Raw genomic sequence first — 16,564 nt, 5'->3', positions numbered from 1 at the left:
CAGCATTGTTGAACATGTCCGGACTCCGGACAAGTTGATATTTTTTCCGGATTTGTCGCGTCGCGTTTGCTTTAAACCATTTGGCTATTGCTTAAAGCTGTGAGTGTATCAATAGCGTATGTGTATGATCATTATGTATTGTTTGGTTACTTGCAATGTGTGCGAAGGGGATCATTCCGTGTCATCGGTAATTGGCAAGCCAAAATCAACGCTTTTGTTCAAGGTTACCAAGTAGTTCATAAAAAAGAGAATTATCACTGAAATTTACCGCTTCACATCATTGAATTGATATCGTTGCAAATATATTAACATAGGACAGGCTGTCGTTATTCTACGTTCAACTTGCGGTCGTGTCTTCTAAAACCACTCAGTTACACAGTTTCTTTTGAAAGATTCAGATCAACTTTGTGACTGGTTTGCGAAACTGGTTTAAAAGCCGAACACTCTATGTACCCAGATGTTGCTGAAATAATTCAAAAACGCCACTACGTCGACGACATGTTGGTGAGGGTTTCGACGGACTCGCACAACAAGTTAATCAGGTACATGCAGCCGGTCCGTAAAAGAGCTTGCCATTATGCAAACGAAGACGCTAAACAACCTGTATTAATTCCCCACGACACCACATCACCACATTCATTATCGCACATTACCACGAAAATACCAAAATCATGAGATCCGTCAGAAAATTCGTATGATCGGAATTGATTTGCTTGGACCATACGCAGTCGTCATTGGTCGTCGGGTTAAAAAGCGATGGGCTCGCCACTTGCCTCACAGCTCGAGCGTTGTTATGTGTTATGAGTCATAACTTATGACAATCCGTAATTTCATTTGTCAAATGGGAAACCACAAACTTTGTTGGAGCAAAACAGAGAGCTCAACGAAGCGAAATACTTGGTTCGGTTCAGTAGGATTAGCCAGGTGAGAAAACTCATTGATGTACAACTGAACCGCGTAGCCCTTCGACTGCAGTTGATCTAGCCAGCATCTGGGGATCCTCTAGAACTCGCTTCATAACTCCAGTGCAGCATCACCTTCCACAAGATCACAAGAGACGATATTTGTTACGTAGCTGCTCCTAACGTAAATTTCAATATTTTGGGAAACGATCTAATGAATATGACGAATTCGTGGAACCAGTCTATCACATAGTTCGGCAAACAAATTTCTGATCCAGCCAGCCAATACGTTGCAGACCTCCGTTCTCAACTCCCACAAGGAGTCACCTCGGAATTGGTCCTGTACAACAACACTCCGGTCCAGCTGGTTCTACAAAACAATCTGCAGTCGATTAAATGACTTGTAAAGCATGGAGACTATTGTAGAGGAGGAATTACTTGCTGCTAGAATGTAACACTGGATAGTTGGATGACATCTTGGTAGGTGAGCGGACCAAAGAAGAACACTAACGAAACCGTCATCGAGTGTTTGCTCGCCTCCAAAATTTTGAGCTTACTGTGCGCATATAAAAGTGTGGTTTCAACATATGCCAGGTGAAATATTATTGCCTTAATGCATTAGATATGACCCGGATAAGGTGGTGGCGATAATAAATTTGCCATCTCCGCATGACCCGTTGTACCTACACTACGGTCGTATCCAGGAGCCATATATTGTTATGAGAAATATGTGAAGGAGATTCGTACCCTTTACACTATTGGACCGCTTAGTACCCAGGAATCATTCCACCATATCCGGGAAATTCTCCAGTCACTTCTGCTGCTGACACACTACAACCCAACCACGCCTGCATTACCTATCGGTTCGCTGATGGGTCTATGAAAGCCTCTTCTACATTTTTTGGCACGAAAAAGGACTTTCGCATCTTGCAACAAGCTTCAACGGTAAGGCCTAACTCTTCGCTATATCTCTATGGACAGCTTCGGTCACGCAGATGTTCTATCTCGATAGTCTAATCGTGGAACACCAGCGTCGGGAATATCTCTCCATCGTGGCCAGATGCATCATGTACGGCAACAGATTAGTGGTTCTGCCGGCATACAGGAACTTCGCACTCCAGAAACTACACAAAGAGCACCCGCGGTATCGATGAAAGTAGCAAAGCTCGTCCGTGTCTGCAACGAGTGTGCCGGCGTAGCCGAGACAGACTAGCAAACCAATTTGGGATCCTTCCCAGCATCAGCAAAACCGTTCATGGCCAAAACCGGTGCTGTTACCCCAGGTCTGTTAAAAAAGCGTTTAAAAAAACCTGAAATGCTGCATTTGAAAGTTGAGGGTATGTACAATGGTTGCTATGATGAATTTCCACTGTTTGTTCTCTAGTTTTCAAAATGACGTCCAAGCAACAGGAGCAGCATGTCAAAATTTTGCTTACGCAGCAAGAGAGTCCATCGTTCTCGAACGCCCAGTTGACATAATCGCTGGATGCGACCAAATCGATTGTGAAAAACGTTATAAAAGTGTTCGGGGAGTGTGTGTCGACCGCCAGGATGCCTGGAAGCAGCAGTAATCGCAATCCGGACGTGGCAGCGACGACGAAAAAGGTGGTGGCGAAATATAAGCGGAATCTTAACCTCTCCTTTCGGGACGACGCTGGTAAGCTCAATTTCGCCCATACTACTGTGCAGCGGGCCAAGGAACGAGCCAAGTTGTCGACGTTTAAGAAGGTTAAAGTGGTGAACCTTGAATACGGCAGCAAAGCAGCGGTTCCGAAAGCTGTATACGAATCTGCTCCCAAAGTTCGACTGTGTCGTCATAGACGACGAAACTTATGTGAAGGCCGACTTCAAGCAGCTTCCAGGACAGGAGTTTTATACCGCATAAGGAAAAGTGAAGGTGGCTGACGTTTTAGAAACCATTAAACTATCGAAGTTCCCGAAAAATACCTCGTCTGGCAGGCCATAATCCCGCGCGGTCTGAAAGCGACATTTATACCTTACCGTACCATTCAGACGAGAGCCGTGGTGGCTCGTGCTGTATCAAGAAGTTGTCGCCATGTTGCTCGGTTTTAGGCTGTATTCCGCCAGTTCTCCAGGCGTTTTATCACCCGCAAGTCTCCTTTGATCTGGTCGAGCCGTTGTGCACGCTGCACCCCTCTTCTTCTGGTGCCGGCAGGGTTGCTGGAGAGAACTGATTTCGCAAGGTTGTCGTCCGGCATCCTTGCAATGGAGTTCTCTCCAAGTAGCGCGTACAGCTCGTGGTTCATGCGCCGTAGCCATTCTCCGTCGTCCGTCTATACTCCACCATAGATAGTCCGCAGCACCTTTCATTTGAATACTCCAAAGGTGTTAAGGTCCTCCACGAGAAGTGTTGTTGTCTTGATTCCATTGAGGACTACGCGTCTTATCAGGGTTTTGTACAGCGTCAATTTCGTGCATCGTCACACTCAACTCGATCGAAGTGTCTTCCGAAGTGAAAAGTAGGCACTATTTCCAGGCTGGATGCGTTTCTGGATCTCTTTGCTGGTGTTGTTGTCGGCGCACACCAGTGACGCTCCTCGACCAGCTTAAGTTCATCGCCGTCTACAGATGTAGCGTTATGCTAACAGGACTTTTCGATCCTGACGTGCCCGGCACGGCGCACGGAATAATATTAAGATTTTTTATTTACCCATAAAGCTTAAATACTAACCTATGTGTGACTCAGAGCGAGAGGTTTTTCCCCTTCAATCTTTGGTTACCACATATCTAGTTGGATATTCCTCGACCCGTCCCTGTTGCGGACTTAAGTTTAATACAAAAGCATGAGCATGAGCACTTTTAACCGGCGCGCGCGAGCACCTTGGAGTACCGGTTGTTTTCTACCGGTACTCCAAGGTGCTGGAGTACCGGTTATTTTCTACCTGTTATTTTCTCGAATAATATGTACCGTATGACAAAATCCTGTGTGACGGTACATTGGGTATTTCTGCGCGGGGTGTGACGTCACACAGAGACTTGAGTTGGGAGACTGATGTTGCTCTTCTTGACGCATTTATTCGCTGTCCGATTCGTCCGGCTTCGGCTTTCAATCCGGCGTAAGTTTCCGTCGCAAAGTTACGTGTCATGACACTGTCAAAGTCATCCGCGAAGCTCAGAAGTTGAGCAGACCTTTTGTAAATCGTGCCCCTTGTGTCAATGCCCTCCCTTCGAATCACACCTTCAAGGGCGATGTTAAACAGCAGACAGAAAAGTTCATCACCTTGCCTTAACCCTCTGCGCGATTCTAAGGAACTCGAGAGTATTCCCGAAACACGCACGTAGCACATCACATGCGCCATGGTGGCCTTGATCAGTCGAGTGAGTACCGCTTCGAGCTGTCGAGTTAATGTTGAGTCGCGGGATTCGGCGATGTCTCGCATGGTATACGGTCGACAGTTTTAAGTGCAAAGATACCTACTCGGTAGTGCTCCGAGCAAAAATCCGCACCGCGATTGGTGCGTACGTTTATTATGTCTGAGAAGAACCGGCCGTCGATATCGAACCTGTCGCTGATCGCCTGCCATCTGAATACACGACTCTGCATCCTGCCTAGCAATATAATGTCGGTACCCAGCTCATTGGTTTTGCCGTCGCTCTGGTAGTACTGTGACCTGCGGCTACAAATCCTCCGTACCTTCTCTCCTTTCCGGCAAAGCTTCTGAAGCGCAACGATGTCGAAGTGGCGGGGTTCTACCTGATCAAGCAGAATCTGGTCGCCTCCTGGGGTGTTCAGCGATCTATAGTTCCATGTACCGAGCTTCCAATTGTCGTCCTTATTTCGTCGCCTAGGTCGTTGCCGATTGCTCCGGTCCATATTCAATTCTTGATTGTTCGTAGTATTCATTTCGGCTAAACTGCTTAACTAGGGATGCCTAGTCTCACGACGAGGCTGCCGTCTTTGGTGTAGCTGGCGAGGCACCGCATTTCGTAATTCAGCCTCTCGCTCCGGAACAGACTCTGTTGTTCGCCGCCCCTAACATAGGGAAATCTTCCCTTAGTTGCTCGTATCCCAATCGTTACCACGTGGATGTAGGGATAGGAGTTACTGGGCACTTTTGCACACTTTTTTGCCTTTTCATTCAATATTTACGCGTACAGATGGTTCAATTTTTCCAGAAAAAAAATTATCACCAAATATGTAAAACTAATCGTTCAGTTTGGCTGGTTCAGCGTTTATTCTCTAAAGTTGAAACGCATACATGAAGCTCCTGTTCAGAGAGTTACTTTACAAAACCATTCGGATCATAAATTTGAAATTGCGAGAACACATTTACAGCTGCAGATCAAAAACCTAAGTTTTCGTGATGAATTCCAAAATGTACATGTAGGAGTGCCTAAAAAACGTGATCTTCCATACACTGAAGCTTACAACGGACCTGTCAAGTTTTGCCTGATTTGGCTGCCAAAAGTACTAAATCGATATCGAGACAACGGAGTAGATAAAAGACGGAAAATGATACTACAGACCTACTTACAGGTATCAAAAATTGCCTTAAATAACAGTTTAGTTGACCAGGTAGCAGGATAAACTTAAACCCAGGTAGAAAATTTCGGGAATTATCATCATAACTGTTTTTTCTTCTCAACTGTTAAAAAATATTATCGAACTTATAGAGTAGGGTGTCCCAAAAAAAATCGATGTTGAAAAAGTCAAGGTGCTCAGCCCTAAATTGAAAGATAATGTTATTTATAGCATTTTTGTAGAACATTTTGACTTTCTAAATAAATGTTTTTAGGTTGCCCAAACGTGATTAATGAAAAAATGACTTTTTTAAGCCACAAAATCACTCTTTTGCACTTTTCTCAATTTTGTTCGATTCCTGAATTTTTCCATATTTTTTTTATTTTTGTGCAATTGTTTTTTGAATATTTTGCATACTTCAGTTAAGCATTGCATTCATCATTGCAACATCACAAAAAATATATTTTTCCTAATAATTTTTAGATAAAACCCTTCAAAACACAAATAAAAAAAATTGTTGATCAAGAACTGAAATTTTCATTGCAAAGCGGGATTTACGACGAAAATTTACATGAAAAAAGATATTTGATATCTTATCGGGGAACTGAGATATTGGCATTTTTTCTATGTGATGGAAAACTATGCATTTTAACAAATATGTTAAATAACTGTTTCATTTTAAGAGATAAAAAATAACAATGTTCAGAAAATAAATGCAATTTTAGATGGCTGATAACTTAGTAGAAGGTTTAAAAATTCGGAAAAATCTACGGAAAAAGTTAGAACGAAAATTGTGATTTTTAGTGCCTTCTAATAGAAAACTCAATGTTGCTCGTAATATGTAAGTGATAGAAACATAATGTCTTCGGTAAAGTTTCTTGTTTTCAGATAACCTAAAACTTTGTCGAAGACTCCTTGCGGCTATCTTATTCTGATTAAAAAGTAAATTTTTTATCTCACTCATTGGTGGATTGATCACCCATCTTTCTACATTAAAAGATGCATTTTTGAATATGCTGAAACTTTTCCGAACATACCTTATGGCTATAATCAACATTTGAATCACTATTTAGGAAATTATACGCACAAACGGCAAAAAACACTGTGCAATGGAGATATTGAGCGTTAATGGCATTTTTGAGAAAATGCATAGTTTTCCATCACATGTAAAAACGCCAATATCTCAACCAGAGGCGTCTCGTCCACCTGTTCAAACTGTTCATAGGACAGGTAGACAATCTCAGAAAAGTGATTTTTTCACATTTGTAGAGTGGATGAAAAAACTTCGAAGGTAATTTATTTATAATTTCAATGTTATCCCGAACATCCTTATTTTATTTTCAACAAAGTGAAAATTTATGCGCCATGAAGAATGTAACCTGATGGGCTACACTTCAGACTACGGCATACAACTCACACGCAACGCAACCCACACGCAATAATGACTACCGTTTGCTCAGAACTTTCATCTGAACTAACCGTCGTTCAACACTTCTCTGCACCTTCAAGTGCGGCAGCGTAGACGCCGTCAGTTATGCTCACCACTACTAATGCGACGCCTTGCGTAAAAATGACATTTTTGGTTCAAACTTTCTGCTGATCAAAACCGATGGCAAAGAGAGAAATATTTATTACACACCACCTCTCTTCAAAGTCTGTTAATCTGTTTCGTTATGGCTTTCTGTTTCTTCTCTCGACGTCATTGAAATTTGAGAGAGACCACGTGGCCGCAAAAATTCAATGTCAGTGCGATGGTGTTCTTTCGTCGATGTATAGTTTCATTCGAACCTTTACATCCATTTTGTTCATTCGAAAACTTGAACCTCGTATAGTCCGCATAGTACATGTTTGTCTTCTTACGCGCTGCTTACTTTTTAGATCAAATTTTTAACATCATCAAAGGAAACGCTTTAGCATTGAACTAAAATTCGATAAACAAAGATAGGTTTTTTACTCATGCGAAGAGTTTAAAGGCAAAAATATTATAAACATTATTTCAATTATCGTTGGACATAACCTGCAAAAACTGAAACGCTTAGGCTGGAGAAATGATAGTGGCATTGCATAACACAACGGCATCCGTCGAGCGAGCTTTATCAGTTCTTCAACGGATCAAGAGTTATTTACGACTAAAACCGATCATTGAGAATCATGATGTGATAAACGTGGAAAAAGATTCCCTTTATGAAATGATGCAGATGTCATTATTCTACGAGAAAATTATCGAAAAATTCGCGGTCATAATAGATTTCATTGCCATATAGATAAATGTAGAGAAAAAAAAAATTTTAAAATTGTTATCACAATACTATTGTTTTAGTGTTGCAAATGTTGATTGAACAGGTAGCCCACTTGGTCACGCGTCGCCTCTGATCTCAGCCCCCCGATAAGATATCAAGAATCTTTTTCCATGTAAATTTTCGTCGTCAATCCCGCTTTGCAATGAAAATTTCAGTTCTTGATCAAATTTTTTTTTATTTGTAAGTGTTTTATCAACAATTTATGAGAAAAAATCACTTTTTTGTCATGTTCAATGGGCTCTATGAGTCAAATAATTGAAAACGATGCTGAACCAAACCATGCAAAATATTCAAACCCACAACCCCACAAAAATAAAAAAATATATGGAAAAATTTAGGAATCGAACAGATTTGAAAAAAGTGCAGAAGAGTGGTTTTGTAGCTTGAAAAGGTCATTTTTTCATAAATCACGTTTGGGCAACCTGAAAACGATTTTTTAGAAAGTCGAAATGTTCTACAAAAATGCTATAAATAACATTATCTTTCAATTTAGGGCTGAGCACCTTGACTTTTTCAACATCAATTTTTTTTTTGGGACAGCCTATTATAGAGCCTACATTTTATTATTTCTTCGGTTTTCCAATCGGCAAATTTTGCAAAAACAATAAATCGCAAAAAAAGCTAAAAAAATAATTCTTTCTGTCTTCTCCCCACAGCGACCTCGGAGGGTGAAGTGGCCGGTTCCAGCTCGGAGAACGACGAAGGCCTCCGGTTGAACCACGGCGGTAAAGGCACGGCGGGGCAGCATCACCACCATCACCACCACCAGACGTCCCCTTTTGGACGGCGGCACTTCCCTCGCGATTCGGGCTGTTACGAGGGTTCTCCAGTGCCGCAGTCGACGCAGAACAGCAGCACCGCAGGCCAACCGAATCACCTGCTGCTCCAGCATCACCAGCAGCAACAGCAACAGCAGCAGCAGCTACAACAGCAACAGCAGCAACAACACCTTCAGATTCAGCACCATGGCAGCAGTTTGTCCGATACGGATACGAACAATCTGGATTCGGTGGTGGCGCAATGTTCGAATGAAATTCTAAAGCGAGTGGAGGGATCCCGACGGTTCAAGGACGACTCGAAGTTCGTTCTCGGTGGTAGCGGCGTCAAAACGATGAACCGCGCTACCAAGAAGGGTGGTCTGCTGGGGGGTGGCGGTAACGGCACCGGTGGAGGAGACGATATGACGATACGAAGCAGTGGTGGAAGCGGCGGAGGAGGGGGAGCGTTGAGCGAAAAGTCCAGCGATTCGGGTGTTAGCAGCAGCAGTCTGTCGTCCGGACCGATCAAGAATAATCTTTAGCGGCAGTTTCTGCTGGTCACTGGCGAGCGATAAATGTCGAGCAGGAAGAGGTGGGCGGAGGAGGGGGTGACCGATAGCCAGACGTTATATGTTATGGGTGAGTAGTGAAAATTTCATCACAAACAGCGTAACTGCCAAACAAAACCAAAAGACGAATCGACGTAGAGAGTTGTTGTTGATAAATGTAGTACTTTTAAGATGTGTTTTTTAAGGGGAGAAACTGACGTAAATCGGCTTCATTTTTACTACCTAAGGGAGAAAATGGCCACAGTTCGAATGTCCCTAAAAGGGCGCAGTCGAGATTGTTATTAAATTAAATTTTCTGTTGCTCTTCTTTGGTGCAGCGAACGTTTTGGCTTAATGGTTTCATTTGCTTCCAAATTTAGACTTGCCTAAGCAAAACACAATGAATCGATAGCAACGTAAAACAACAATTTGTGATATGATTTTTTGTTCATAGAAAACTTCGTTTTCTCTTTGTTAACCTGATACCGTGTGTAAATTTGTGTAAAGATTCTCTGTTGTGTAAAGTAATCTGGGTGTCGATAGGCCCGTCAGGTACAAATCATTACGATAGTTTGCGGGAGATTTTGTGTACAAATAGAAGCAAGTCCGTTCTGTCCGCTGTGGTTTACAAAACCCGATGCACTTTCGTTCATGCAATGTTGAACTTTTTGTTTCGTTCCCTTCTGCAGATGAGCAGAAAATTTAAGTTTCTGCTAGTTTCATGGAAAGAAGTAATAAGCAATAACAGAATTTAGAAAAATATGCTGAAAAAAAACGATTGCGTTTTTTTTTTGTAAATAGAAACCAAATCAATAGTCATTTTAAATCGGCCAAATCAAGCACGGCTTCAATATGAAAATCGAAATCTAGTAGAACAATTGTGTAAATATTCAAATCTATACGAATAGTAAGAAATATTTAGCGCTATTTGAAGTTAGTAACTCTCAGCTCCTTTCGAACGTAAATGAAGTGAAAATAAAAATTAAACTTCTTCCAGGATAAATTCGCATCCCAAAATAATCGTTTAATGCAATTGGAAACACAAATATCAGCTCCGTTTAGTGAAGCTCTCTAATAGTGAAATGTTCTTTTTTTCCGGTAGCATCTATAGAAATCTTGGTGTGATAACGAAAACGAGAAAATCAATAATCCGCTAGATACTGTAAGCTAAACAATCGCAAAACTCGACGAGAAAGAGAGACAGAGAAAAACAGAGTGAGAGGGAGACAGGGTTTCAGCAGTAATTGAATTATGACTTTTAAACAAAATACAAATGAACATTGATTACAATTTTGGACTTATGCTGTCACCCGACTCATCTCGAAGCGCATGGTTGATTCGTGTAGATGACGTGTTAGATGAGTAAAAAATAGCATCTAATCTGGTTGATTTTTGTTGTACGGTATTATTCTGTTCCACTATATGAGAAAAAAACGATAAGAAGGTAAAATTAACGCGCGGAATCGAATCGAGTGTTGAGAGAAGCATACGGAAGAACAGACAAACACAAAAGTGGCTGGTGTTGTGGTAGTAGAATGACTGCGTAGCTAGAATTTCTCCATTGTTTGTACATTTATTGGATTTTGTAAGAAACAAATTTTATTAAATCGAAATTCCCGTTGTACATAATTGGATAAAGCCGTAATTTATTGAAGCAAAACAAAAAAAAAACTTATGCCAATCTAAAAGCCAGAAACAAAACGAATCAAAAATTCTCTAGCAAAAAAAAAAATGCAAAGCAAGTTCGATTATTAGTCACGTCTATTCTAACATGATGGCAAAAGCAGAAAAATAAATTCAACTCTGAATTATAGACTGGTGCGGTGGTTTTGTACGGATGGTCCTGGAGAGTTCCGTTTCTAACGTGTCCGATAGTCCGATCTAGTTAAAGCTTTATTGAAGGTAAGATATTAAGTTTTTGATCGTTAATTACTAGAGTTCATATATTTTTTTGTCCTTTTATCTAGATGTTGAACAAATAATTCAATCAGGTAATTTATAGTAAAAATTGAATGAAAGAATTTCTTTAGAAAAATATATTAACATAATTTTTCGTAAAAAAATCTAGGAAACTTGGAATTCTGTTGAGTAAATGATATGAAATGAAATGTAAAAACCAACCATATTTTAACATTTCATACAGCCACGGTGTCATGAGTCACAGCAAAAAGCAAATTTCGCACTTCTTTCCGTCAATCTTTATTCTTGAGACAACCACCAAGAACGATGCGAGAACTGGCACCAATGCCATCTCTCGCATTCTGTTTTTAAGTTAACTTAAAACTTTGACACCATAAATTTAACAACCACTTTGTTAGATTGTTACACTTCTCTCCTTTGGATTTTCCTAGTTTCTGGATAAACAGTGATATATGAAAACTTTCAAAAAACTTAGAATGCATTTATTTTTGTTTTTTTCTTTTTTTATTTTGATTGCATTAAACTTGCGAGTTTTTACATTTAAAAACATACATTTAAAACATATTAATTATATTCTGGGAAGATTGTTTAATTGTTTTGTGCAAGTTTGATTATTTGGGGAATTAGTAAGCGTTGTGGTGCACACAACAAAGAAGAAAGTACGAAATCGCAAACAGCGTATTAGGACGCCATCTTTGAAACGAAAAAATGTCACAAAAAAACGAGCCTCTGGTTTCAACTACCGCTGCAATATCGGTAAAACTGCCAGAATTTTGGAAAGCTGATCCATTAATGTGGTTCGCCCAGGCAGAGGCACAGTTTGCTCTCGCTGGGATAAATAACGACCAAACAAAATTTTACCACATTTTGGCTAAGGTCGATCAGACTGTCCTGCGCCATATTTCTGTCTTGGTGGCAAATCCTCCGAAAGAGCTGAAATACCAAGCCATTAAAGATCGATTAATTTCACGCTTCGAGCTTTCCGCGCGGGAAAAATTCGAGAAACTTCTTAATTCTTGCGACTTAGGCGACATGCGTCCTTCACATCTTCTCGCAAAAATGCAAGAACTTGCGGCGGATCTAAATGTAAACGAAGAGTTGATGAGAATGAGTCTTATCTATTTGTGAAGTTAGTTTGGAGAAACTTGCAGAAATGGCCGATAAAATGAGCGACACGGCACCACCATCGTACATGCAAGAGCTGGAAGCACAGATTGCCGCCCTTGCAGGGGAAATTCGACAATTGAAAATTGGTCCGAATCGTGAACGCAGTCGTTCTACCTCTCGTAGACGAAATGATGCGCAACCAGACATTTGTTGGTATCATCGCAAATTCCGAGCTGCTGCTCGACAGTGCCGCTCTCCATGTCGTTTCTCAAGCTCAAAAAACTAAAATCCGTTCTACCTCTTACGGCGGAGGAGGGAACGTTCCAAAACAGTAGCCGTTTAATTATTTACGATCGGACAGCAAATAAACGCTTTCTAATAGACACTGGTTCAGACTTGTCAATAATACCGGCAACATCCAGGGAAAAAAAGGAAACTTCTGCACCGTGGAAACTACATACAGCTAACGGAAGCGTAATCAACACATTCGGAAGTCGGTTTGTTACCACTGACTTAGGCCTTCGACGGAGATTTGCTTGGAACTTTATCATTGCTGATGTGAGTATTGCTATAATCGGTGCTGACTTTCTGGCACATTTCGGAATTGTCGTCGATCTTAAACGTCATTGCTTAACCGATTCAATAACAAAACTTCATGCGTTAGGAAGTATAACTCAAAGCACGCTGTGTAGTGTCAGTACAATAGTCAAAGATCACCCTTTTCGTGATATACTGACAAAATATCGTGAAGTAACGGTTCCTTCCACACTTCGGTCACAGGTTCAACACGACGTAACACATCATATCCAAACTAAAGGACCATCATTGTCATGCAAAGCCCGACGCCTGCCACCAGATAAGTTGCAGGCTGCAAAAAACGAATTCGCGATCATGTCGGAGTTAGGAATATGTCGTCGCTCAAGCAGCTCTTGGGCAAGTCCGCTCCACTGTGTACCTGAAAAAACGGTCAATGGAGATTCGTAGGCGATTACAGACGATTAAACGCTGTCACTGTGCCGGACCGATACCCAGTGCCCCACATTCACGATTTACTAAATGTGTTGCATGGCAAGTCTATTTTCACCACGTTGGATTTGGAACGAGCCTACCACCAAATTCCCGTGGAAGAAAAGGACTTCGAAAAAACAGCAGTAATCACACCTTTCGGTTTGTATGAATTCACTAAAATGCAGTTTGGTCTATGTAATGCCTCACAGACCTTCCAGCGCTTCATGCACAAGATTTTTGGTGATCTTGATTTTGTAATTGTTTTTTGTAGACGATATCTGTATCGCTTCATCGTCAAACGAAGAACATCGCAAACATTTGGAATGTGTGCTGGAACGATTACGGAACAACGGTTTAGTAATCAACCTTGCAAAAAGTCGATTCGCGCAACGAGAAATAGAGTTTTTGGGTTACCTTATCAACAGTAGTGGTCTACGACCTCTTCCTGAGCGAGTACGGACCTTGGAAGAGTTCATACTACCAAGTACAGTAAAGGAACTTCGACGTTTTTTGGCGCTGGTAAATGGATACAAACGATTTATCCCACACGCTGCAGACCAGCAAATTGCCTTACAAAAACTGATACCCGGTAACCGAAAAAAACGACTCACGAAAGCTTGACTGGAACGACGAGGCAAAGCAAGCCTTTGAAAACTGCAAACGGAGAAACAATGTGCGCGTCCGTTCATCCCAAAATCATTCCGCAGGCAAGTAATAAAAATGTTTCATGATATAGCTCATCCCGGCGTTCGTGCTAGTCGCAAACTAGTGAAGAAACGGTGAAATTTTGTGTATAAGAGTTTTAGGGCCGAGAAAGGTGACTAAGATAGTTCGAGACCTCTCCCTTTTCTGGAAGGGAGGGGTCCCATACAAATGAAAAACAAATTTCTGCACATCTCGAAAAGTAACCAAGTAAATGGAACGAAATTTGGCATGTGGAAGTTTTTAGTAGTAACAAATAAGTTCATAATGGTTTAACACCCCTCCCTTTTCTATAAGGGAGGGGTTCCATGCAAATGAAACACAAATTTCGCACATCTCAAAAACTAACCAAGAAAATGGAACCAAATTTGGCATGTGAATGTTTTTAGAGGTAACAAATATGTCCATAATGGTTCGACACCCTCCTCTTATGGCAGGGAGGGGTTCCATACAAATGAAATACAAATTTCTGCACAACTCGACAACTAACCAACTAATTGGAACCAAATTCGACAGATTAATGCTTTTAGTGGTTACAAATATGTCCATATTAGTTTGACACCCCTCCTTCTTCTGAAAAGGAGGGGTTCCATTCAAATCAAACACAAATTTCTGCACAACTCACAAACTAATCAAGTGAATGGAACCAGATTTGGCGGGTGAATGTTTCTTAGGACTAACAAATAAGTTCATAATGGTTTGACACTCCTCTCTCTCCTGGAAGGGTGAATTTTCCTATACATGAAACACGAATTTTTGCACATCTCGAGCAATAATCAAGTAAATCGAACCGAATTAGTTATGTTGAGGTTTTTGAGAGTAAAATAAGTTTCCATAGTGGTTCGACACCCCTCTCTCTATTGAAAGAGCGGGTTCATACAAATGAAAATCATATTTCTTCACAATTCAAGAACTAATCAAGTAAATAGACCAAATTTAGCATGTTGAGGTTTTCCAGAGCAAAAATTTTTTACATGGTGGTTCGACACCCCTGTCATTCCTGGATGGGAGGGCTCTTATACAAATCATACACAAATTTCTCTGGTGGTTTGACACACCTCTGTACTCTGGAAGGGGAGGGAGGCCTCCCATACAAATTAAACACATATATCAACCAGGTTTTCCGGGAAACAGCCTGAAATGATCGGGTCGATGTACAGGAGCCAAAACTCGAAGCCAAGACGCCATTTTAAAATTCCTCATGGAAACTTCCGGTTTCTAATATTAATGTATCTGGAACTAGAGACCAGAAAATATCTTCAAATGCCATTTTGAAATCCAAGATGGTGTATTCCGGTTTCAGACAAACAGCTAGAAGTGACCAAATATCACCAAGTATGGGTATTTTCGGAATCGCTATGATGCACTGGACCCACAGATCGACCTCAGACAATATTTTGAACTGTAAGATGGCAACTTCTGGTTTTTGGAAAACAGCCTAAAAATGGCCGATTTCCATTAAATATGTGTATTTCCGGAACCACACACCATTTTGAAGTCCAAGTTGACGACTTTCGGTTTCTGAAAAACAGCCTAGAGTGACCAAACACCACACAATATGACAGGGTGGCGAAAAAATTTTCAAGATGAAATTCCCTGATTTTCCCTGATATTCCCTGAAATATAAAATTAATTTTCCTGATATTTTTCAGCATTCCGCACAAAAAAGTGCAACGTAGAGTAACGCAACTCTGGAATCCCAGTGAAAAAAGTATTCAATCGGATATGGAACCGAATCGTAGAGGTCCCAAAATAGCCTTTTATGCTGAAAAAATTAGGTTTGGCGCTAAGAGTCGGTTAAAAAAGAATCGCGCCTCGGTTAAAAATTTTTCCCTGAATATTTTTTTGTTTTCCCTGATATTCCCTGATTTTCCAGGTTTTTCCAGAGTTAAAAATTGACCTCAGATATCATTATGAATAACACCCAATATGGGTGTTTCTTCAACCAGAGTGACACTCAGGGGCCAAAAATTGTCTCCAAATGCCAGTTTAAATTCAAGATGGCGACTTCTGGTTTGTGAAAAACGGCCTAAAATAACCAAATACCATCCCATATGAGTATCTCCGGAACCAGAATGAAGCAATGAGCTAAAAGTTAACCTCAGGCACCATTTTGAATTGTAAGATGGCAACTTCTGAGAAACAGCCGAAAATGACCGAATAATACTCAATATGCATATTTCTGTAATCGAGTAATCGAGATGATGCATAGCCACCAAACATTGACCCTGGACACCATTTTGAATTTAAAGATGACCACTTTCAGTTTCTGGAAATCATCCAAAATAACTGAATACCACCCAATATGGGTATTTCCGGTGTCAGTTTGATGCCAAAAAACAGCTGAAAATGACCAAATACCACCCAATACGAATATATTCAGGATAAAGGTGATGTACAGAAGCCAAAAGTCGAGGATGTTGTCATTCCGATAAAACCAATCATTTAGATTCGTCTTTTGACTTTGATCATATTCTATGGTCGATTCGTCGTGCATTTGCAGACTATAAACACATCGCAAGGAATCAATGAATTGGGAATGTTTATAGTTATTTAATTAAACACAAACTGGGCGGGACGAAGTTTGCCGGGTCAGCTAGTCTCTGATAAACTTTGTTTATCAGATTTGTCATCGATAGAGATCGAAGCTAGCGATGGCCAGAATGAATCGATCGTCTGAATTTTCGGTCGTGTGATATTTCGTTTGACATGGATGTTATCGTGAAATCAGTTTACTATCGAAATTTAAAAGCGTTTTTTTTTTGGAAAATTAGCGAATAGGTGTGTTGTGAGTGGTAGGGTAGTTTGGGGTAATTTGGACCCCTGGGGTGAAATG

General features: G+C 40.8%; 1 protein-coding gene across 1 annotated transcript in view; it reads left to right on the top strand.

The window, feature by feature from the left end:
- Window positions 1-10,806, top strand: part of LOC129718959 (uncharacterized) — a 389,511-nt gene extending 378,705 nt beyond the window's left edge. Inside the window, exon 18 of the mRNA XM_055670225.1 lies at window positions 8,342-10,806. Coding sequence (XP_055526200.1) covers window positions 8,342-8,985 — 644 coding nt within the window. The 3' untranslated portion in view covers window positions 8,986-10,806. The remainder of the gene's footprint in view (window positions 1-8,341) is intronic.
- Window positions 10,807-16,564: the final 5,758 nt, after the last annotated feature.

The sequence above is a fragment of the Wyeomyia smithii genome, chromosome 1 (genome assembly GCF_029784165.1).
Source record: "Wyeomyia smithii strain HCP4-BCI-WySm-NY-G18 chromosome 1, ASM2978416v1, whole genome shotgun sequence".
Taxonomy (NCBI): domain Eukaryota; kingdom Metazoa; phylum Arthropoda; class Insecta; order Diptera; family Culicidae; genus Wyeomyia; species Wyeomyia smithii.
This window is presented reverse-complemented; position numbering and strand designations above follow the sequence as displayed.